Source organism: Chelonia mydas, chromosome 7 (genome assembly GCF_015237465.2).
Source record: "Chelonia mydas isolate rCheMyd1 chromosome 7, rCheMyd1.pri.v2, whole genome shotgun sequence".
NCBI classification, from domain to species: Eukaryota; Metazoa; Chordata; order Testudines; family Cheloniidae; genus Chelonia; species Chelonia mydas.
Genome location: NC_057853.1, coordinates 111,923,620 through 111,947,377, shown reverse-complemented (window position 1 = coordinate 111,947,377; position 23,758 = coordinate 111,923,620). Strand labels below are relative to the sequence as shown.

The window sequence follows — 23,758 nt, the reverse complement described above, 5'->3', positions numbered from 1 at the left end:
CACATTATAATCTGGCCAGGACTAACATCCCTGCTTTAAATGTAAGTGCCAAGGATCTTTAATGGTCTGAAGCAGCAACCACCTCCATTTTACATCTCAGTGCATTTCTAACAGCGCGTACATTCCAGGAGGAGACACTCTGCTTCAGAGTCCATTGAGTTGCTTGTAGATTGGCTAGAAGGTTGTTGCATTCAGAGCTACATTTTGCTTAAAGGCTCAACATTCTGCATCTCACAGAGATTGGGGGTGGGGGGGAAGTTGTATCTCCCACAAAGTGGCACAGAACCCTAACCCTAGGGCTACCAAACTTGCCTCAAGACACATTCTTTATAGCTACAGGGAGGCAGAATAATCTAGTGGATAAGACAAAAGAGAAGAGAGTCAGGAGAGCTATGTGCTTTTCTGATTCACTTTGAAAACCAACTTTTTAAAGAGGTTTGAGCTATATGGATGAAAAAATGAAAGTGCCAAATATTTGTAAGCAGGGTCTGAATGAGTTCTCCCCTGACAGCTAACTGGGAGGGGCAGAGACTTCAGGAGCAAACTGTATTTACATGAACACACCTACTCTGCCAAGATATCCAGCAGATAGAGTTGTGTTGCTCAAAATGATCAACTTTGGCTGGTATTGGGACAGTGTCCCTAACTTCTGTTTGCCAGAAGCTGAGAATAAGCGACAGGGGATGGATCACTTGATGATTACCTGTTCTGTTCATTCCCTCTGGGGCACTTAACATTGGCCACTGTCGGAAGACAGGATACTGGGCTAGATGGACCTTTGGTCTGACCCAGTATGGTCATTCTTACGTTCTTTTGTAAATCACTTTAGTATTGAGAGCAGGGGGGGTGAAAAGTAAGGCGGGGGAGGGGGTTTGGTGTCCCAGCCAGTAAGTGTGGACTCTTCCTAAGAATCCCCCGGTCTGGTTTAACCTGTTCCTCCCCACCGTTCAAAGATAGAGCTAAATAGGCTCCATTAGGAGCCTTTGTTATTTTAAGTGCTTAAATGAGAGCTGAAATCACTTGTGGTGGGACAGCATTTCTGCCCAGCATGCTAAAAGCTGAAAATCACTAAGAGACTGACCTGCAGAGGTCACAGCAGAGAGGCAGATGCCAGCAGAAGGTAACTGAAAGTCGGCCGGTGGGAGCAGCAAGCGGGAGTGGAACGACCGGCTGGCAAGGTAGCCAGCAGAGAGGAACCGTGGCTGGTGGGGTGGCCAGCCAAAGCAAGTGCTCAGATGGCAGAGCAAGCAAGGTGCCTTCTTTCTTGGGTGGGAGGTGAACTCTCACAGATGCACCTCTCAACCCTGGGTCCTTACTGACCAAGGACAACCGCTGTGAGTGGGGTTTGGTGAGGGAGCAGAGAGGGGCACAGAAAAGGAACTTTTGGTTGCAGAACTGAGGAACATGAGGCGGAAGGCACTGCCCCACTCACTCTGGGATGGATGTCCTGCTCACAGTTTTATGCTTATGAATCCTGCTTGTGGCAATTTTCCCTAATTAATGTTGGGAGACTGCCTGCCTTTCGTTAAAGGTTTCTTTTCAACACTCAGGCTCTGTGCTTACATACCAGGGGTGGTGTGTAATTTTCCCAGGTTACTGGGTGGGGGCTCGAGCCAGTTCTGTATTGTATTGTTGAAAAGGAACCCCCTAGATATTGAACCCCCTGGTTGCTGCTGGCTCCACTGGCAGAAGGGTTACATATTAATAACACAGATGAACAAAAAAGGAAAGAAGGCAGCTGTCTAGGAAAGACCAACCAACCTAGGATGAAGTGTTGCTCACGTAATACTTGGACAGCTGCCAGTGTCCTCAGTTGAAGCCACAACATGTAACATATCTCATTCTCAGCAGTTACCACTCTCACTAAATTAGGTGATCAGTACATTTAACAACAGGTGTCCCTTGTTTTGAAAAATTAAAAACTGGTTGTGGTCCAGCTGTGCCTTCACCATGCCAGGAGTTCACGGATACCAGCTGGCAAGGTCATTGCTCTATTTCTCACATCTAAGGAAGGAAAGGGGAGTGGCAAAAAAAAAATAGCCGCCTTGAGAAAAAGCTTTATTTCCCTAAAAATAGCATAAGCATCTGTGCTCAAAAAGATGCAGTCCTAAGTGCACAAGGTATAGTTAAGGATTTGAGTGAGACAGGCAGAATAGTCTCACTGAGGAAAGAAAAACAGCAGAGGTCCATGCCAAATGCAGAAGTTGTAAAGGATTCGGTTTAGTCTCTATCCATCTATCCAGATGCCTATATGGCCCTTATCACCACAGTATCTGAAGTCTGAGACTTTGCATATATCTGTTCCCTATCAGGTTTAAAGGTTTCTAGCTGTGAAGCAGGGGAAAGTTTAAAAAAAAATAAAAGGTTTAAGAAGTAAAGCTCAAAGTTATTTAAAGCCATGGCAAGATTCAGAACTGAAGCCAATTTCTTTTTCAGTGGTTCCCATCTGTCCCCAAGAATTACCAAGTTAATGATAAAGCATCAATGAGGACTCACATCACTCTGCAGTTCTTGGCTTTTCTTCGCATGTTTGATCTGGGAACTGTCGGCCACACTGGTGAACTTTAGAGCATCGGCTTTCTGTCTGTATTTTTTCTGATTTAAAAAAAAAAAAAAAAAAGCATTCAGAAATTGTTATCACATTTATTTTCCCAAGTGAATTCAGTGCTTTTCAAAAGGGGAAGATTGAGAGCTCTGGAAACTGACATCTTCTTTTTACAGCACAGGTACCAGTACTGTCAGCTTCCACATTCTATCCTCTCTGAACCGGAGCTGGTGAGATCACTGCTAGTGCTGAGAGCAGTGCCATATGCATGCCCAATCAGTGTTCTCTCTGCTGAGACTGAAAACATGCATACTAATTAATGCCAGATATTCTGACTGTATGACCTAGATCCCTTTCTTGTTTCACATTGACAATGACCAACCTTCCCTACCTGTCCTGGATTTGAACCAGTAACAGAGAAGTTAAAAGGCTCTGTATGCCATTACCCATTTCCTGAGCCACCCAATGCATGTTACAACCACATTTTACGATATAAACCTTTTCAAACACAAGTTTCTGTTGTTCCTTGTGTAGTTTGTTAGATTATGGAAGAGCTTAATGCTGCTGTACTATTTGACAAAGACCTCAAAGCACAAAGGTCATATTTTAGCCCTCTTGATACAAACTTTTCCCTATATATCATTGTGACAATTCAAAATATTACCCTGGCATTTTTCTCCAATATCAACTGGATGCTACTACAGAGGTTTGTCTTTAGTGGCAGCTGTAGGTGCCCCACACCCAGGCTCCAGGTTTGGGTGTCAGAAGGAGCATTCCATTCCGCCCAGCCCAGTGCATTAGTATCCGACAGTTAGCCCTGTTGCAGAGGCTTTGTGCAAGGAACCAGCGTTTCACCTTGCATGAATAAGACTGTCCTTCTGATCAATACACCATAATATTCCTTAATGGCCTGATCCAAGGTCCACTGAAGCCATAAGAAAGAGTCCTACTGACCTCAGTGGGCCTATTCTGAATTCATCTCAATAATCGAGCCTGGTGTTCCTTTCAGAGCAAACAACAAATTTCTGTCTGCTTTTGAGACAGTATAAGAAAACACATCATAACTATTTCAAGATAGCGTATGATGGGGAGACCAGGCAAACTCTTCTTATGTACTTTAATTGACTCTTTATTAATCTAACAATTCAGCAATCAAACCAACCATTCCTTGTTGCAGGGGTATATGTGACAGTGTTTCTATTACATCACAATTCGACAGTGAAAACCACTGTTTGAACTGATAGGTGAACAGATCAGTTCACACTGGGACTTTCCCAGCTGCACGCAAAACAGAAGTTAAAAAAGCATACTCCACTTCAAAGAGGTCCTCATTACTTTGTATTTAAAATTTAGAGGGGATGGAGGCAGATTAAGAACAGTGTGTTTTTGTCACAATTGTGTGCAACATAACATAATGACATTCTGCAAGTAAATGACAAAATGCCAGCTTCTGGCTGGAAATCGAAATATTTAAAATAATATACACTTTTCATCTTAGGAGGTTAGTATCAGGCAGATCAACACAAATTAAATATTTGTGGCAGCGGTCATTACTATTGCAAGCCGCAGCAGTAGATGTCAGTCCATCTCTAGCAAGATATTGGATCTGAGCGCTGTTGCTTCTTCTTTTGTTTCCGATACGTATTTTTCATTTTTGGGAGTAAAGAGTTGGATGTCAAAGGCCCAAGGTATCAGAGTATGTGATTTCCAGTAACTCTAACAGGCTTTTTTCCCTTCCTTTTCCTTTAAGTCAAACTTCTCCTAATTGTTTCTTCTTTCTATCCTCCTGCTTTCCTGTCACCAACGCTACAACTAGACTGGAGCTAGAAGGTTGAGAAAGTGTATTCCCATGAGGTTAATGGCAGTGGTAGGCCAGGAATGAACCAAGGAAAAGAAATGAAGAGCGCTGCAAGCTAGTGCTGCCACCAAAGACTCAGAGCAAGTTCAGCCCTGACTGGCCATAGAGCGAGGATGTGAAACATCTAGTTTTTTATTTTTATCACTTAAAAGTTTGTGTGCCCTGTTTTAGCTCCTTGCTTTACTAAGATTTGGAAAATGGCCTAAACAAAAGAAAACAGCAAATCCCATTCTTTCCCAGTGCTAAAGGTGAAGGCAGATGGAGAAGGGTAGGAGGGAACAATTATGATTACACAGAGATCTGTGTGAGAGCCCTGCAATGGAAATACTGAGTTCCAGGGAAGAAGAGTATAGTTGCATGATGGGCAAATATTTCCCAAACCGCAACCCAAAATTTCCCAAACCGCCTTGCCACACACATGCACCATCCCCATCAGCTCAGACATATCTCAAATTTCCAATATGCTTGATTCTCCCAATCCATTCCACATACAGCATCTATACTCCTGGTCAACCAGGCTTCAACCTTCCAGTCAGAAAAACATCCAGAAAGTGCAGCTCACCTCGCTAACAAGATTTCCTGCTTTTTTGGCTTGTTCTATATTAACACTCCCTTCTGTCATCCATCCAACTCCTTTCATCCATGTCAGATCTGCCCTGTACTGCAGCTACAGAGGAAAAAAAATGTTTTAGACTGAGACGCAAGTCTGACAGTAAAGTATGCACACTTTCCAGTTCTGCATTCGTGAAGAGACATTTTGAAGATGAAAACAGATATAAAAGTGCTAAGGAATATTATTAAGTCATTTTGATCATCTAATATATCCTGATAACTCTTCAGCCCTCAACCTGCAGTAACATTTAAAATGGGTTTGTCTGGCCTTACCTCACTCTGAAGTCCATAGGCCTTCTTGGCCCACTTTGTCTTCATGTCTTCTGGAACCACTGTGTACTCATGAAGTTTCTTCCTATATTCAAGGTCACTAGCCAAAGCCTGGGCTTTCTTGGCGTGCTTCAGGTTTACCATGTCCATGGGCAAATGGAAATGTCTCTTACTCTCCTCAAAACCTTTTTTATAAGCAATCTAGGATATAAAGGAACAATGCATTCACCATTACTTTAAGAGAAACAAGAAAGAGAGCAATGGCTTATAAGTACTTTATTTGATATCACTGTAGAATCAGGCATTATTTGTCCACAAAACCTATACTTAGTCTCCATCATCATTTGCAATAGAGTGAAATAAACTTGCCTACCCTGCTGCATATTAGGCAAAGAATTGTAGGACTGAGGTTTCAAAAGGGGCCACATTGTAGCCCCAAAATGGGAGCATGGATTTACAGGTTCCACTGGCAATTCCTCTTATGGATCCATAACACAGTCCAGCTCACTTCACTCTGTTCTTTTATCTTGCATCTCTTTGCAAAGTCTATGGGTTTTGTTTGTTTGTTTTTGTTTAGTTTGGTTTTTTAAGACAGGGTTCAATGTGCTTTCCTCTTCCGAAAATAAGGTCAATACCAACAATGCAGTGTTCAAGATCTCCTACCCTAAACTAGCAAAATAGTATAATGATAAAAAACATCTTTTAAGTAAGAGAAATCAATCATTTACCTCACTACCCATCTTGGCCACTTGCAGAGAGTGCAGAAGTCTTGAATCTTTGTTTCCAATTGCTTTGCCTTTTGTCTTTTCATATTCTTCTTTGTATTTAATCTTTGAAGAGGAAAACAATTTACTGTAAATAACAGGTCATTTTCCAATTGCCACAAAGATATGCAATATGTTTAGGGATTGGCCATTTGAGTGCAGGGCCTGGTTGCCAATTCAGAGCTCTCAGATGTGCTTATGAATTCTGAAGGGCAATCAGGTTAGCCTTAGTTGTGTCTTCTTTAACCTATTAGAAGAGCTCAACCTTTCCTCGCATGGATATTTTTCTAGATATAAAACCTTTGAAACAGCTAAATCATTCTTTTGTTTTTAAGAAAAATGTGTTGGACTGAACTCTGATGTTCTTATTGAGGCAAATATGTAATGGGGTTTTAAGCAAAAACTGAACAAAGTCTTCGGGGTTTGACTCGTTTTAACATAAACAGTTTCTATTCTATTCTGCAGGTTGTTATATTGCCCTCAGCAGTGTAATATCTGAGTGCCTTCCAGTATCTCATTAAGCAACTTGACTAACATCTGTCATGTGTGATTCATTCTCTCCCTCAACATCTCCACAGGGGAGAGAATGATGCATGCAGTGTAGTGGTTTGTTTTGGTAGGGTTTTGTTTTTAGGATTCTTTTTAAATGTACATGCTGCTATGTGTTTATGTTAAAGAAGGTAAATCAAAGAAGAATGCCTTGTACTTGCATTGGAGGTGGTGAGGTTTGGGTTGGTCTAATTAATTCAAATGCTGAATTATACAACATGGACATGGAGCTACTGCTCTTTTTCTAATTTTATTTCTTTATATACATAAAAAAATAAGCATTTTTCGGAGAGTGGGGCTGGTTGCCTATAGAAATTATTCTGAACAAATTTTCCTAGAGTTCATCAACCATCGAGAAAGATGAATGCATAACAGTAAAATTCAGGGCTTAAAACAGATGAAGCAACATATTTATTTCCCTATGCTATAGCTGACTTCTGTTAGGAATAATTCCTAGTTAATTAAATATAACCTACATCGCTGGCAAGATCCCTTGAGGCTTTGGCAGCAAGTAAAGACATGGAATCCAGATTCATTTCAAAGCCCCGACCCTTGGTCTTCTCCCAACCTTCTTTGTACTTAATCTGAGAATGGAAATACAACAGCATGTCACTAACATCAATATACCTGCCTAAACAGCTAAAGCAACCATGAAAAATCATGAGGAACAAAACAAAAGTATAATATACTCTTTGAAATATAATATATTCATTTATTATTATTTTATGTTAAATAATTGCTTCTGGAAGAGGCCAGATTTAACATCTGGGAGCTTGTGGTCCCCAATTATGCACAGAGCAGGTGGCAGGAATTCTTAGATTGTAAGGGCGGGATTTTTGAAGTGCCTAAAAGAGCCAGGGGCTCAACTTCGATTGAAAGCCAATGGAAGTTAGGTGCCCAATTCACTCAGCTGCTTTCGAAAATCCCACCCGAAATTCTTTGGAACAGAGACCATCTTTACCTCTGTGTTTGTACACCACCTACCACAATGGGGCTAATTCTGATTGGGGCCTCTGGGCATGACCATCACAACAATAGAGATAATAACTGTACGTCACAGGCACTGTGCATCTTCCCACATTTCTCCACCAATACACCTCCACCTTGAACTGGAGGAAGCACAATGGAGTGCGAAATCCCCATTAAGGATTTGCAGTATTGCCAGCCCCAAACACTGAAAAAACCACGAGATTGGCTTAAAAGGAATGAGATTTGTAGCAAATAATAAATGTGCAGGGTGGGGGGTAACTGTCTTCTGTCTGATTCTAAGAGTTGCGGCTTTAAAGTAGAGCACCAAATATTGTGATAAATCAGGGGTCGGCAACCTTTCAGAAGTGGTGTGCCGAGTCTTCATTTATTCACTCTAATTTAAGGTTTCACGTGCCAGTAATACATTTTAACATTTTTAGAAGGTCTCTTTCTATAAGTCCATAATATATAACTAAACTATTGTTGTATGTAAAGTAAATAAGGTTTTTAAAATGTTTAAGAAGCTTCATTTAAAATTAAATTAAAATGCAGAGCCCCCCGGACCGGTGGCCAGGACCCGGGCAGTGTGAGTGCCACTGAAAATCAGCTCGCCTTTGGCATGCGTGCCATAGGTTGCCTACCCCTGCGATAAATCATGAGAGTCGGCAATAGTGGCACTTGATCCAAAGCCCGTTGCCGTCAACGAGAGCCTTTCCCCGACTTCAGTGGGCTTTGGATCAAGACCTAAATCTTTGGTCTTTGCACTAGCCCTGCCAGAAGAGTAATACATCCAATGAGCACCAATTTGGATGGTCAGTTTCGTGGTGTGGACATTTCATCTGCTAGACAAATTCAAGTCATTTCATGAGATCTCAGAACAAGTTCCAAGGCTGTGCTTCACATTTTATCCCTACTAATTTGGATAACTTTGTCTCAGATTGTTGAATAAAGGCAGAACAAAGATGCCTATTTCTTCCTGAACAGTCTCAGCATCCGTGTGTTCATTATTGCTCATATTTGAGGACAATACATAGATCTACATTTGCAAGTCACTTTGCTTACCTCACTGTATAGCTCAGCATTGGCTTTCGCCTTGACTAACTGAGGAACATCCCGTGGTAGAGTGTAATTCATTTTGGTTTTCTCATACTGGGCTCGGTAAGTCAACTGCCACAGACATTGAAACAAATTACCTTCAATACACCAAATGCAATTCCATTTAACTTGAAGAGGTTATTGTTTGTTTTAATGTGTTAAGTGCCATAATAAAAGTCTGTAATAACTAAATAAAATTGGGAATAATAAGAAAAGGCAAATATAACTTTCCCCTAGTTATTCAAAGAAAATTCCCAGTAAATGGTATAATATAAATAGGCCTGTAGGACAAGTCCAATAAAAACAGGTGTTAACAAATCAAATAGCCAGAAACTGAAGTTATATAGGTTTCAGAGTAACAGCCGTGTTAGTCTGTATTCGTAAAAAGAAAAGGAGTACTTGTGGCACCTTAGAGACTAACCAGTTTATTTGAGCATGAGCTTTCGTGAGCTACAGCTCACTTCATCGGATGCTTCTCAAAGTTCAAGAAAGCATTTCATATTTCTCGATCTACTGATGTGGCCACTTGGGCTTTGAAAGCAATTTCATTCACTTTCTATGGTTTGTTTTAGTTTTAAACCTACTTATCAGCTATGATCAACAAGAAAGAAAACACATGCAGTGAGAATATTAGGAAATAAAATATTTTCTTATCACTAATAAACAGAGACGGTCAATGGGAGAAGGACTTACATCACTGAGCTGTTGTGAGTTTATTTTGGCTTGAATAATTTGTGGAGTGCTGGTAACAGAGCTGTACTTCAGTTTGTCTATGCTTTGTCTATAGTTTACCTAAATTAAAAATGAGAAACAAAAAAGGAAATGCTCAGATTGGCATGTGAAAGGTATGGTAGAGAAGTTTTGTTTAGCTGAAATTTGGGGGTAAACCCACCACTTAAGTCATGAAAACTGAGGTGTAGAACAATTCCCAAAGCCGGGAGCTGTGGATGAGATTAAGCACAGCCGGTAATTAATCCCCAGAAAATTCCCTGTGCTGAGATTATTACTTCTATATTACTTGAAAACGAACTTCCCTCAAACACAGTATGTGGATTTTATTAATGAGACACAGTTTCAATCGGTTCCTATAAAGCATTCCTATCCAATTAATATCCTGCATCATCTCTTAGGCTATGTCTACACTACCACGGTAAATCGACCTAAGTTACGCAACTCCAGCTACGTGAACACTGTAACTGGAGTCGACGTAGTTTAGGTCAATTTACTGAGGTGTCTACATCACGCTGTGTCAACAGGAGACGCTCTGCCATTGATTTAGCTAGCAGGTCTTCACTAGACCAGCTAAATCGACCCCCAGTGTATCGATCACCAAAGCGTCGATCCCGCCTAGTGTAAACATAGCCTTAGAATCCCTTTTATTTTGTAACCAGGAACTTACTTCAGTAGTGGTCTGTCCTGCCATAAACTACACAGAACAAATTGTATTCCAATGGGCTCTATTACTACTTGTCTTCAACTAGTTTTTAAAATGTAATAACTGATCATAAAAGTTTCTTATATGGTAAGAGTTTATTATGGAAGGGAAAATATATATGGTGCAGGGAAAAAAGCATTTCAATGTCAGCCATCAGTAGGATTAGAGTGCACTAAATTCCTAGTATCATAGAATCACAGAAGATCAGGGTTGGAAGGGACCTCAGGAGGTCGTCTAGTCCCACCCCCTGCTCATGTATATGAATACAGTTGCGGCTATAATACATCTATAAAGATAAATATATTAAATCGCCAAACTATGCAAGATAAAATGTCATGGAGGAATTTTCTTTTAAACCACTTCCTGCCAAAGGCCTCAGGGTTACATTGCAGGACACAATTATTATCCTCTGTAGGCCGTAATATAAATTGTAGTTAATCACCAAACATTGCAAATTGTATGTTTCTTAAAACTAGTTCTTTAAGAATGTTTTTTGCCATGAAGTGGAGTGTAATTCTAAAGGCAGTTAAAGCTATGAATCCATTTTAATAGGATCCTCTTTATCTAAGACACCTGCACATATACACACTTCTGCTACCCACCAGGTTAACTCACATTACAAGAACTGCATGATTTATCTCACAAAGCCAAAAGTGATCAGTGTACTTAAAAGAGTTCATTCACTCTTTCTATATAGGTATCTAAGGCTCTCTTCAGCAGAGAGTTTCTTTTCTTCTTTTTAATTTCCTTCTTTTTTTCTTTAAACTTAACCACATGTACTTATTGCTGATGATGATCTTAGAACTGGGAATGTTGGCTGTGTGGTAATCCACAGAACCCACATCCAAATTGCTCAAGTGAGCTCTAGCCTCTGGACAGGTTAGGCCCAATGCTGTATTTGATTGCAGGTTCTTTCTTTGGAGCATATAAATCAATTTCCCACAATGCCAGTCATGCACAAGTCCTGTCTGGAGTCATGGCAAACATGTACTAGATAAAATGCTCTAAGCCCAGTCTGTTCTTGGATAAGTGAAACGTTGGTGCCTACAGTCTCTGCCCTTGACATTCTTGCTTCACCTCTTGGGGGATGTACGTCTTCCACATGGCAAGAGGTAGAGAATAGTTAATTCAAATTCTCTTTCTCCCCTCCTTGACTCCCTAGCCCTTTCCACAGACAAAATGGAACTATTGCTGGAGAAGAAGCAATACAATTCCCGTTAGCAGTTAGAATATTAGGTATGGAAGAACCCACAAAAGAGATCAGCTATACCTATTCCACTAATATTTTCCAGGGGTGGGGGGAGTTGTTAGTGTTTGGAAAGGTGCCAGAATGACAAACTCTAGACTGAAGTCCTTGATTTATTGAGGTACAGCATGGGCAATAGTAGTGTAAACGTCTCCACGCCAATTCATCTTTAGGTTACCAATAATCTGGTCTGAACTGAAATTAGTGACTAGGGCTGGCAGTCTCTGTATCCCATTCCCAATCCTCACAGCCTTCCTGACCCCACTGAGCCTTGTGTTACCAGCTGTTTGCCACCAGGATAACATCACACACTATGCTTCAGATTTTCTCCTCCAGGGAGATGATGAGCCGTGCAAGAAACAGGATGAAAACCCATACGATTATTTACATCTTTCAAAGGAACCAACTTCCTTGTTGTTTGATATGAAGGAGTCAGTGTAGCTGGGTAATTGTAGTCAACATCGTCGTGCTTGTAATCAGATTTATAGGCTATCTGAAACAGGGAGAACAAAAAAAATCAGTCTTTTTTTAAAGCTGTCATTTGTTTGAATAATTATCCATCAAGAGGAAAGGAGAAACAATAATATTAATATTAAACACAAGAAACAAAGTAAGTTCAATGTCATCAACGACAAAGAAAATGAAATTATTTGCATAGTTTAGCCACTAATTGATTCTTTTTCAACTACACAATTAATCCAATGCCAACAGTGGGAGTATTAACTTAACTTCCACCTATGACACATCTCTTTTATCTTTCTGCTTAGTTCTTGAGTTTCTTACAGATTTGTAAATAATGTACTTGAAGGAATGGTATGTAACAAAATGGCTTCTTGACTAATCCAGTAAATTAACTAGGGTTCAGAAACCTCCATTAAAGATTGTTTTTACACCTGACCCTACAGGGTGTTGACCAACCTCAACTCTTATTGATGTCCAAGGGAATTGAGGGAGCTCAGAATTTTGCAGGATTGGATACCTAAATGAATAATTTAAACTTCTCCTGCACAATAAAATACGTGTAAACTAGTGCAGGAGGGTTCCCAAGATTTATAGTCTTCTCAGCAAATCCATCCTTAGCACCTCCCAACATAATTCGATCTAAGATTTCTCATCAACTGAAGGCTGGCAATATTGAAGACAAAAAAAAAAAAAAAAAAAGAAAAAGACATCTACATAACTGAATACTACCGCAGTACCTATTATAATATGAGTGCAAATGACTTACATTGCTTGCCAAGCTGCCAACCTTCATAGCATGCAGAGTGCGCCTGTCCATGCCAATGCCTTCATAATGACCTTTCATTTGATTCTGGTATTTTTCTCTGTATTTAAGCTATACACAAAAGCAAACATTGTCTCAGAAAATGTATTTTATTTCACTATCTGTTACAGCAGAGAGACAGGTACTGAGCATAGGAAAATATAGCCAGTTCAAATGATCTACTAGTGTTGCTATAGTGTGAAAACTCATCATGTTTATACAACAACTTGGACACCTAAAAAAAAAAAAAGATTATTGGCACACCTCCCAAGAGACCTTCATTTCAACAGATGTCAACTGTATTCCCCAAATTACCTACGTGCCACACAAATTTGGTGCCTTCTCACTTCATTGCTGAAAATTATTTACCTCAGAAATAACGGATCATTAAACTGAGAAAGAGTTATTTATAACAAAGGAATTAATCCCATGGTATTTTAAGATTCCTGCATGAATACTCTTTTGTGTCCTCATTCAGGATAGTCACCCATTTTGCCCTACCTTTGTGCTGATGCAGATCATCTTACTAATGTATTTTAGTTAAAGATGTTTTTAAAATGAGTTATTGCTACACCAATAATAGTAAGCATTAGTTTTACAGATATTTAAATATGTTCTGCTCAATAATTTATGTCTCAAAAAATGGCTCCTGAGATTATCTGCATATATGTCACTTCAATTAACAAATGGACATAAGTGATGAAGTAAATGAAAGTGTGACAAATAATGTTAATAGTCATCTTTGATTGGCTTAGCAATGCATTATAGTAAGTAATCTCTTTTCCCTATATTAATTATTATTATTTGTATTACTGTAGTGGCTAGGAGCCGTAGTCATGGACCAGGCCCCTATTATGCTAAGCGCTGTACAAACACAGAAAAATGACTATTCTATTCAAACTCCCAATGCAGCTTTTACTCAAGGCTTATATGGAACACACACAGATGAACTGTGAGTCCAGCAGCTGCTAAGTTAAACTTCCACTGCACTGCACACAAGGTACTGAGGACTTACATCACTGGTGTATTTTGAGATCTTGCTCACATTCTTGAACTGGGGAGTCTCACAGTAGTTAATACTGTGGCCTTTACTGTTTTCCAGATCCTTCTTGTACTTCACCTTAGAAGCCAAAAAAAATATAAGGGTGAGATGTAGCAAAATCTGAATTCACTGCATAAAATATCTACGCACATAAGTCATACCTTAAATCCAGATAAGTTAACATAAGGATTTTATTATATGGCATACAGTAAACTGTAGATTCCACACTTCTGATTCTACCCTTTCCAATAGTAAGCCCTATAGCCTTGATGATGATTTTGGGGCCTACATTTTCAAAAAGCGACTAGTGATATTAGATGTCTCAGCTTTGGGTCCTTAGTATGAGATGTTTTTCAGAAAGTGCTGATTGCTCAGCATCTACATATGAGGCACCCTGGAGTATGCCTACATTGCATCTGGGAGCGAGTTTCCCAGCTCAGGCAGATAGACTCGCACTAGCAGAGCTCGAGCTAGCGTGCTCCAAAAATAGCAGCGTGGATGTTGAGGCTCGGATTCTCAAGCCCACCTAGGCTTGCAACATTCCTATTGCTATTTTTACCAGGCTAGCTCAAGGTCCACTAATGCAAGTCCATCTACCCAGGGTGGGAGGCTCACCCCCAGGTGCAATGTAGACATACCCTTAAAGACCTCTCAAGTGCGGCCCCCAAAACAAAGGCATCTAGAATCACGTATCAATTTTGAAAAAGTTATCCTTATTCTCTATAGCTATCACAGCACAATTCTATGAACAAATTAATACATGCTAATGTTCTTGATAAATAGACTACGTAGTTGCATCCCCAAAGGATGTACACATTATTTCAGTTATGCTGCTACAAAATAGATTTACACTTGATATCACAAGAGTACTCAAATGTAGAAGGCTGTGTCCTGGCACTTCAGTTGACACTGAATTGTTCTGGGTAATTGGAGAATACTCCTGACGCACTGCATCCATTAATCAGAGAATAGTGGACCTGCCTTAACAACTCAGAATAGTTTGAGAATTCCTCTACATTGTTCTCTTACAAGCAGCTTTGTCTTTTTGCATTATTTGTAAGCGACAGTCTTTTACAGGATGCTGGATTCTGTTCTCTATACATTAATACAGATGCACAGGTATAATGGAAATTGGATTTTGGCCCATTTTGCATATATTTTTCAAAGGTTAATTTTTCCAATTATCTGCAGAAAACCCTTTAAAACACCGTAATATACACTTCTAAATTATCCTAAATTACTTCTGTTTAGAACCCCAGAGAATGAGAAAACACAGCACTAAAAGCCATGCACAGAACTTCCTTAGGTTCGTATACTCTGGTTGGCCAGAATCAGAAATATGCTGCTTTCTCTCTCTCTCTAACAGTGATGTCACTTTATAAGTCAAATTGAGATTCCCTGTAGGAAAGTGTTAATTAGTACATCCAGTACCGTTACTGAAGGTCTAATTCTTCTCTTTAATTCACATACAAGTTTCCCATTGATTACGTCACATGTACTTGTGGAGGCAGAAAAGGGTATAGAATTAGAGCTCAGCTGTATATTGGATTTGGATTTCGTATTGAAATAGGTAAGCAAATCTTTCCCAAAAAATCTGAAAGTTCTGAAGTATAGAACTTGTATTTAAGCCACTTCTAAAGACATACATACATTTCAGATACATTTGAAATTCAGAAAAATAAAATAATAATACTCAGCATTTATGTAGCACTTTTCATGTATAGAGCTCAAAGCACTTTACAATAGAAGGCAAGTACCATTACCCCCATTTTACAGGTGGGAAAACTGAGGTGAACAGATTCCCAAGGTGACACAGTATGTCAGTGGCAGAGCTAGAAACAGAACTCAGGTCTCCTGACTACCAGTCCAACAATCTGTTCACTAAATCACATTGACAACACTTTGGAAAAGTTTATCTGAAACAAAATTCTGCATCTCTTGATCTCCTCTGCCTATAATATGTATATTCTTGGTTTCTTTTCCTTAAAAAAAAAAAAAAAAAAGAGGAGAAGGAGGAAGGGAAGATGTATTTTGGAGAAGGGCAGGGGTGCAAGTGGGCCAGTATGGGCTGGTACAGCATACCGGTAAAAAGTGGCCACCGGTACGGGCCCATATGCAGCTGACGTTAAAGCACTGTGGTAGCAAAGGACCCTGCTTAGAGCACTGCAGCGGCAAAGGACCCTGCTTAACTCCCCCACCCCGGGCTGCTGACAGGGTGGGGGCAAAAGGAGCAGCTGCCCCAGGGGTCGGCGATTTAAAAGGGTCCGGGGCTCCGGCTGCTGTTACTGTGGCAGTGGCTGGAGCCTTGGGCCCTTTAAATCGCTGCTAGAGCCCTAGGCAGCGCGGGTCAGGCAGCGCAGATGGGCTGGCTGGGGGACGCTGACCGCCCAGACCCGCCCCTTCCACCCCAGGCCAGCCCCCATACCGGTAAGTGTTGAATGTTCCTTTCTCCAAGGGTGAAAGTAATTACGTGAAAAAACACCGGCAGTTAAAAGTGTAGTTCAAGAAACAGAAAAGCTATTTTAGTTCATCTGGAGATGGGTTCATTTTAAAAAACACAGAAAGGTGAGGGGAAGATCCTCAGCTTGTGTAACTTCTCAAAGCTCTACTGAAGTCAATGAAGCTATAACAATTTTCATCAGCTGAGGATCTGTCCCTGAATGTTTCTCCCAAGGAATGGCCACATTTTATAACTGTACTACACATTGATTGTTTTCATGTGTGCTAGTCATTAAGGACAACAACTGTTTACTTTCCTAGCCTGAGAAACCAGAACTTACCTGCCAGAGATAAATAGATATAGCTGTATCTAGTATGGGCTGCTCTCCTATCAGTCTATAATTGTATTTGACGCCTTACCTCACTGACAAGCTTGTTGACATTCTGGGCTTGTTTAAGAACTAAGTTGTCTTCGGCTGAAAGAGAATGGAAGTGGGCTGCCCCTTTCATCTTTGAATGATCCTTTTTGTACTTTATCTAAAAAAGGGAAAAATCATCAAAACAAAGATATTTTTGTCATCGTTGTCATTTCCATTCACTTGAACAGCCAGAGTAAGACTTTTCCTTAATTTCTACTAGTTTTAATATGCTTTAACAAAAGGGTAAATAAGTTGGAAAGGTAAATTAATTGCAGCCTGTTACTTCTTGAAATCATCTCCAGAGAAAATCACTAGTCACGTAATCCGACTGTTTCATGTGAAACCACTTCACAATTTAGTATTTTTCTACAGAAGTTTTCCCGTTGGCTGGACAGCACTTGTTCTCAGTTACTTGAACAGACATCTTCATATTAATAATCACTAGCAGATTCTTGGCTAGCAACTGATTGAGGCTTATACCCTATTCTATTAAAGAATTCAGTTCTTAGTAGTCTACGTTAGGGTGCCAGTCAGAGAATTATAGATGGTTACCCACTAGAATTTTCCTTCTACAGAAACCAGCTTATTGAGTGTACAGTACTTTTTATTTTTCACTCTTATGTATTGTTTTTTCTTTAAAGATGGCAATTCCCTCCTGTAAGGTAGTGCTAAGTGATACTTTAAAAAGGGGGGAGGTGAAGAAGGTGCCAATTTAGATTTGGAGTTCTACCATTGACTTAAATATGGCCAAGATTCTACCCCTGGGTCTGGATGATTATATTTGTGTTTTGCCTAACTTCTGCACACAAATCAATTAATTTTCACATGTACACAGACAGGCTCCTCACCTCATGCAATTGCAAATGCCTAACTTTGAAATTCTACCCCGTATGTTATGAAACAAAAGACATTTTAGAGTGTGCTGAAATGTTGTGATTATTCAGATTTGATTTTGGAGTCTGTGTTCAGTTTCTCAGACTTTAAGAGGAATTAAATTGCCTTATACTACGATATGTTCATCCCCCTTGTACAGCACAAAGAAAACCATAAAACCAACCCCCATAACAATTTGCCAATTAGGAAATATAATTTTGATTTTTACCATTCTGGAGACCTGTTACAATGGCATCTTTAATCAGGAAAGGTTAAATATTCATTCTTAAATTGGGCATCACTGGATTTGTCATTGAAATAGGCCACAGTCATAGGAGGTCTTAGAAAGACAAGGTGGGTGAGGGAATATCTTTTATTGGACCCACTTCTGTTGGTGAGAGAGACAACTTTCAAGCCACACAGAGCTCTTCTTCAGATGTGGGAAAGGAAAGAACTCTGTGTGGCTCGAAAGCTTGTCTCTCTCACCAACAGAAGTGGGTCCAATAAAAGATATTAACTCATCCACCTTGTCTCTCTAATATCCTGGGACTGACACAGCTATAACTACACTGCATAGGCGGTGTTAGTTTTTTTATATTCTCCCAGTCATTAGTTCAAGTAATAGGATACTATGGAACCTTTCACCTCTAGGTTGCTGCTTGTGCCTGGCTTGGGTTGGTATTGACAGAAAGATTTTGCCATCTGTTAGCTTTTTAATGGTCTGCATGAGTTGATGGGCTCAGTCTACTCCCAGTGGACAGGTGTCCACATCACAAAAATTTCCACCAAGAGGCTGCCTTTTGGGCTGTCATGCTAGACAAAACAAGAAAGGATGGGAATGCGGATAGACACATTTTGTGACTACTAGAGTTGGTCCCTTCAGAACTGAGCTGAGGTTCACTGGTTGGTGGTTGTATGGAAAAACCTTATGCTGCCACATCTAAGTCTGTACCTCTTCTGTAGATTACAACTAAAAAAAAAAAAATCAGTGTACTGCAGATAAGGAATTCAATCCTCTTGATATGCCAATGTCGCATCCTACGTTCTCTTGTCTCAGTATCAATTGCTTTGTACTAAAGATACAATACAACATAATCAAAAAACTAGAAACTGTTCAGATCATTCAAGCTATATTTACTCACTATGGGAGTTACTGTAGCAAATCTCACAACTAAAACTACTAAGAACATAGTTTGCTTTGGTGATAACGGACATCATCAATCCCCCGAGCCATCTAGTCCTCTGCAATGCAGTGAAATGTCATTGTTTGTTTTTCTAGTTTAATTTTAGCATTCTGCTTCCAAGCACTACTTCGACAAACTGCTGCTTTTAATTGTTTATGTATTGTATTGATTATTCATGTTTTATACTTACATCACTTGCCAGTTCATTTGCTTTCTTGGCATTTTGATAAGCTGGAGTGATCATAGCAGGAAAGCTTCCTTTGCCTCTGTGCTCTTCATATTCATCCATATAATCCTGCAGAAAATTCAGGGTGTTTATTCATTACATATGAGCAAGTGGATGATTAATGACTTTTCTAAGCTCCCCAGTCTCTGTAATGTGCCTGTATAGTTCATTACTTCTTTTTGTCTGTAAAGTTTGTTCATTTCATACTAGAATATATGTATTTAATCACCTACAATGTAAACTTTCTCTATGGCCTCTTCATTTATGTTGCAATGGAAGCACGGGTAACTTAGCTACTTTCAAGATGGCATTCCTCCAGTACAGAAAAGATGAATACAGCCTCCAAATCTCACCCCAACTCCCGCAGGCCAAAAATTAAAAGAAAACAAGAATGGGTCTGATGGTTAAGACACTCAGAAGATCTGGTTCAAGTCAGGCTCTGCATCACATGCCCTCTGTGATGCTGTGCAAGTCTCAACATCTCTGTGACTGTAGTCCTCATGGGTACAGTAATACTTCTCAACTTCACAGGGGTATTTTGAGGATGAATTAATGAATGAATGAGAGGTGCTCAGGTATTATGGTGGCAAATACTTTAAAAAACAAAGAAAGGGCCCACTCTTTTTTTATTATTATTATTTATTATTATTCTAGAATTAGTACCATGAAGTGGAATGTGTCTTTAGACAAGATTCTGCCCTCAAAAGCATATGGTTAAATCTCTTTAGCTTTCAGATTGCATGAGAATATCCAGGACTTTATCCCTATGTCAGGACAGAATTGAACCATTTCTAGACTAATGCCAGGTTTACAGAAAAAAGGTTGTTCTGAACTTTAAAATCATTTAGCCAAAGGATTATTTATAACTTTTTCATAAACATATTAAGGGTTTGTGAAAAAGAAATTGTTAAATATTTTATTTTAAACAATCTTAGCAAAAGAAAAAACAATTTCCTCATTAGAAACCATATCATGTATGTGCTTATTATGTAACTTTGTATAAATCTTTTGTAGTAATGAGCCAGATCAGGTGAAATGAGGATGCCTGCTATGGCAGGAGTAGTGTAAATGCTACAGATATTCATGGTATTTCTCCTATGACTTCTCACAGCAAAGGGGTTCATTGTAGGTCATGCTATGTCACATCACATTTCACATGATAAGTTGGGTCACACTACAGTGAAGTCTATCAATAATATGGTAACAGCATCTATAGCTATTCTATACCCCCAAAATGTACTATAAGTATGTACAGAGAATCCAAAATAACCATGAATAACCTGTCACTCTTTTAAAATACTATTCTTCCAGCTGAATTCTAACTTGCTTGTAACTTCTGTTTTTCATAACTTCCTCAAGCAAATTTCTGAAATGTTAATTAATATTAATATTATGATATTAAATGCTAATCAATATTAGGATTTTTTAGCATTGCCCACAATAATTATATTTCCTGAAAAAAGGAAAACAGCAAAGATGAATCCATAAAGAACAGGGTTGAAAGAAAACCTGTTTGTTCCCCTGCCAATGGTACACACTCATTTACATACTCAGACTACGGTATTATCATGCTACTCTCTCCTTGAGGTCTTGATTTCTCATATGGGAAAACAAAGCTTACAACAGGAGACAGCAAATCCCATTGCCATTACTAAACTCTAAGCATTCGGCAGTATTAACAATCAGCTATAGCATGGGTAGATGGGTATCTCTTAGTTGTTGCATACCTGGCTAAAGTGATTTTCTTTTGTGAAAGCATCATCTGTTCCAGTTGCATGGCTGGCTTTTCCCTTCATCTCTTTTTCATATCTTAGATGATACCTCACCTAACAGAAAGAAAAGAAGATCAAGCCAGATGAGTTTGGCCTGTTACATATATGCTGCATCATAAATCGCATGCACATGTTAATAATAAAGGTTTGCCAAAAATTTTTTGCTTCAACCAGTCTTCAGAAGACAAGTTTTCTACTTGTATTTAATAATATTTTAAGAACATAGGACTTGCTATATCAGTTCAGAGCATTAGTTTGCCAAGTATAACATTCTACATCTGGCAGTGGCTAACATCTGATGTGCCAGAAGGTTAAAAATAAACATATAATTCACCTAAGTGCAGAGTCACTATGTAGTGCCTTTCATCCTACCTGATCTCAATGTGCTTTGCACACTCTACAGCTGGATCTTTTGCCCATCAATAATTATTTTTAATAATAAGAAGCTTGATTCTGAGAGGTGCTGATCACTAGCATGTCCACTAGGCCCAATGGTAGCTTTAGGTGAGCAGCTTTCAAGTTCAGGCCCAAGATTTACAGTATCTCTATTGAAGCCAAAATAATGCCTACAAGCTATAAGCAAGCTTGCCCTTTATCCTACATAGGCGATTTTTTACACCAATAAGAGTACCTCCACAGATCAAGGGCAGTGTATAAAGTTTCAGTGTTTAGCACTCATCTGCCTTTGACTTTAAGACTAAGGCCTGGTCTACGCTGGGCGGGTGGGGGGAGGAGAATCAATCTAAGTTACGCAACTTCAGCTACCTGAATAACGTAGTTGAAGTCGACGTACTTAGATCTACTCACCTCGGTGTCTTCACTGCAGTGAGTCGACTGCTGACGCTCTCCCGTCGACTCCACCTGTGCCTCTTGCCCTGGTTGAGTACCGGAGTCAACGGGAGAGCGCTTGGCGGGCGATTTATCACGTCTTCACTATACGCGATAAATTGACACACACACACACACCCCCGCTGGATCGATCGCTCCAGAGATAAGTGTAGACATGCCCTAAGGGTCCTTCTTGACTTTCACTGATGAGTTAATAACCAGAAAATTCTCCATCCTGGTTTTAAAGTAATTTCTATGCAGCTAGCATAATATGCTATACGTATTTCCTTTCCCTGCCTGTGTAAAAATTGATACTAATGAGACAGTTTGAACACACATGATTTAATTTAACCTCCTAGGAGGCTGGTAATGTTATCTTCCCTTGAAACTGCTTTGTTAAATCATCACAACTTCTGGCAGTCGGGTTGGCACACATTTAACAAATATTGCAATTGTGGCACTGAGGCAAAAGCAGACAAATTATATTCACTAAAGATCCCAGGCTCACGCTGCTCCCTGAAGGGTCAATCTTGAAAGATGCTTAGCACTCCTGAAAGCTGCCACATGAGTTCAGATCCAAATGACTTCAGTAGGAATGCAGGGCATTCAGCCCCTCACAAGAGTACGATAGTGATGCACGATAGTACCCCAAGACAATGGCAAGAGAGGGATGTGCCTCTCAGTCAAAGCTCACTCCTACACCAACATAAAGGGAAGGAGAGGGAATCAGGGATGAACTAGGGAAGGGACAGAGCTCTGGTAAAACCAGTCCTCCCGTAAGAGGGACCTTATGCCTGTGGTATAAATTAGAGCTCTTCTCTAACTTATACCAAGGCCTAGCAGAACAGGGTCAGAGAGCCACAGGTGGCTCCTTATGGCCACCCCCCTCATTTCTCTGTGTCCAAGTGCAGCTTGGGAGGGCCTTCTGCCCCCAGAGATTAACAGTATTGCTTTCAAAATATAATGGCCTTATTTTCCCTGGTGTATAACACAGGACCTGTCCGTGCAAAAAATAATTACCTGAAATCCTACAGGCCACATTCTCTGCTGATGTAACTCCACTGGCACTGACAGGATTTTGCCAGAAAAAAATTTGGCCCTAAATCTGTTGGATTTTTTTCCTCAAAAGAGATATTGCTTTTGATACTTACGTCACTGGCTAGTTCATTAGCTTTCTTGGCTATCTGATAAGCTGGAGTGATCATAGCAGGAAAGCTGCCTTTCCCTCTCTGCTGTTCATATTCTCCTGTGTATTTCAGCTGTAAAAAAAGCAAGATAATGTAGGAACAAGTATATTGCACACATTTATATATGCTACACACAAAAAAGCTACATTAAAAGAACACTACTCAGGTTGCAAAGTCAACTCAAAAGTCAGGAAATGTCAGAATTAAGGTTGCCTGTGCAACCTTCATTCACCATCACCCCTCACCCCGCACAGCCTTGTATGTATCGTCACTAATTACATGATCAAATACTATTTTTCCCAAAAGACGCTGCCTCATTCTGTACTCAGGACAGGCCTGTTCTGGGGATTATTCAGGATTGAAACAGTTTGCCTGTTCTCTCCTGTTACACTTACATCACTCATAAGCCTCCCTCCAGCCTTTGCATGCAGTAGATCTGGAGTGTCTACAACAGTGGTATAGCTGGAAACCCTGTCTTCATGTCCTCGCTTATATGCCACCTGGGAAGCAGAAGATATAAAGTGCATTTTAAAACTATTTACTAGCAAATATCTGGGTATTTCCTTCCATAAGGCTTGAAAAGGCAACAGAAGAACTGACCTTTGTTTCAGATAATGAATTATTCCCAGTTTTCTGTCCTTAATATAAGTCCCTCAGTTGAAATACAAAGGCAGGTGTATCTACTACTGACTAAAAGTGACTGTCATTACAGTGTGTTCTAATTTTACTCATCAAACTATGTGCATTAGCTTAATTGTTCTATTATTTCACTCAGCCTGATCTATCAAGTGCCAAAGGTGTTCATTTTATGGCAATTAAAGAAAACTGCACTATGGGGAAAAAACTATTTTTTCTGGTACTTCATACAGCGTTCTCTCTTTATTAATACAGGGAAACAGGAAAAAAAAGACTGGTTATGCTGATATCTACAATATAGTAAGCTGTCTACATATTACGGTCCCCATGCAATGCCTATAAAAGTCAAAGGAAAGACTCCAAACTCAGTGGGAGCAGCTGGATATGGTCCAAAGTGTTTGTTTTGGGGGAACAATATTCTTCAATAAAATCACTCCAAGATTCTTCAGAAATGACCCAAACCCCTCTTGCTTACAACTATATTATCGCAATGGTTGACATGGAAGCCACAACAGCATTTTTCAAATGTTTTGCATGGTTCTTAT

The 23,758-nt window shown here is 39.8% G+C and overlaps 1 protein-coding gene across 2 annotated transcripts in view; it reads right to left on the bottom strand.

The window, feature by feature from the left end:
- The window catches only part of LOC102931741 (nebulin related anchoring protein), a 58,739-nt gene that overhangs the window by 26,211 nt on the left and 8,770 nt on the right, over nt 1–23,758 (bottom strand). For both annotated transcript variants that reach the window (XM_043551903.1, XM_007056334.3), the window contains exons 7-21: nt 22,973–23,077; nt 22,542–22,649; nt 20,518–20,616; nt 18,755–18,859; nt 16,509–16,625; nt 13,623–13,727; nt 12,572–12,679; nt 11,732–11,836; nt 9,356–9,454; nt 8,630–8,734; nt 7,075–7,182; nt 6,014–6,115; nt 5,289–5,486; nt 4,966–5,070; nt 2,497–2,595 (exon numbers count right to left, since the gene is read on the bottom strand). In XM_043551903.1, the coding sequence (XP_043407838.1) occupies nt 2,497–2,595; nt 4,966–5,070; nt 5,289–5,486; nt 6,014–6,115; nt 7,075–7,182; nt 8,630–8,734; nt 9,356–9,454; nt 11,732–11,836; nt 12,572–12,679; nt 13,623–13,727; nt 16,509–16,625; nt 18,755–18,859; nt 20,518–20,616; nt 22,542–22,649; nt 22,973–23,077 (1,668 nt within the window). The remainder of the gene's footprint in view (nt 1–2,496; nt 2,596–4,965; nt 5,071–5,288; nt 5,487–6,013; nt 6,116–7,074; nt 7,183–8,629; nt 8,735–9,355; nt 9,455–11,731; nt 11,837–12,571; nt 12,680–13,622; nt 13,728–16,508; nt 16,626–18,754; nt 18,860–20,517; nt 20,617–22,541; nt 22,650–22,972; nt 23,078–23,758) is intronic.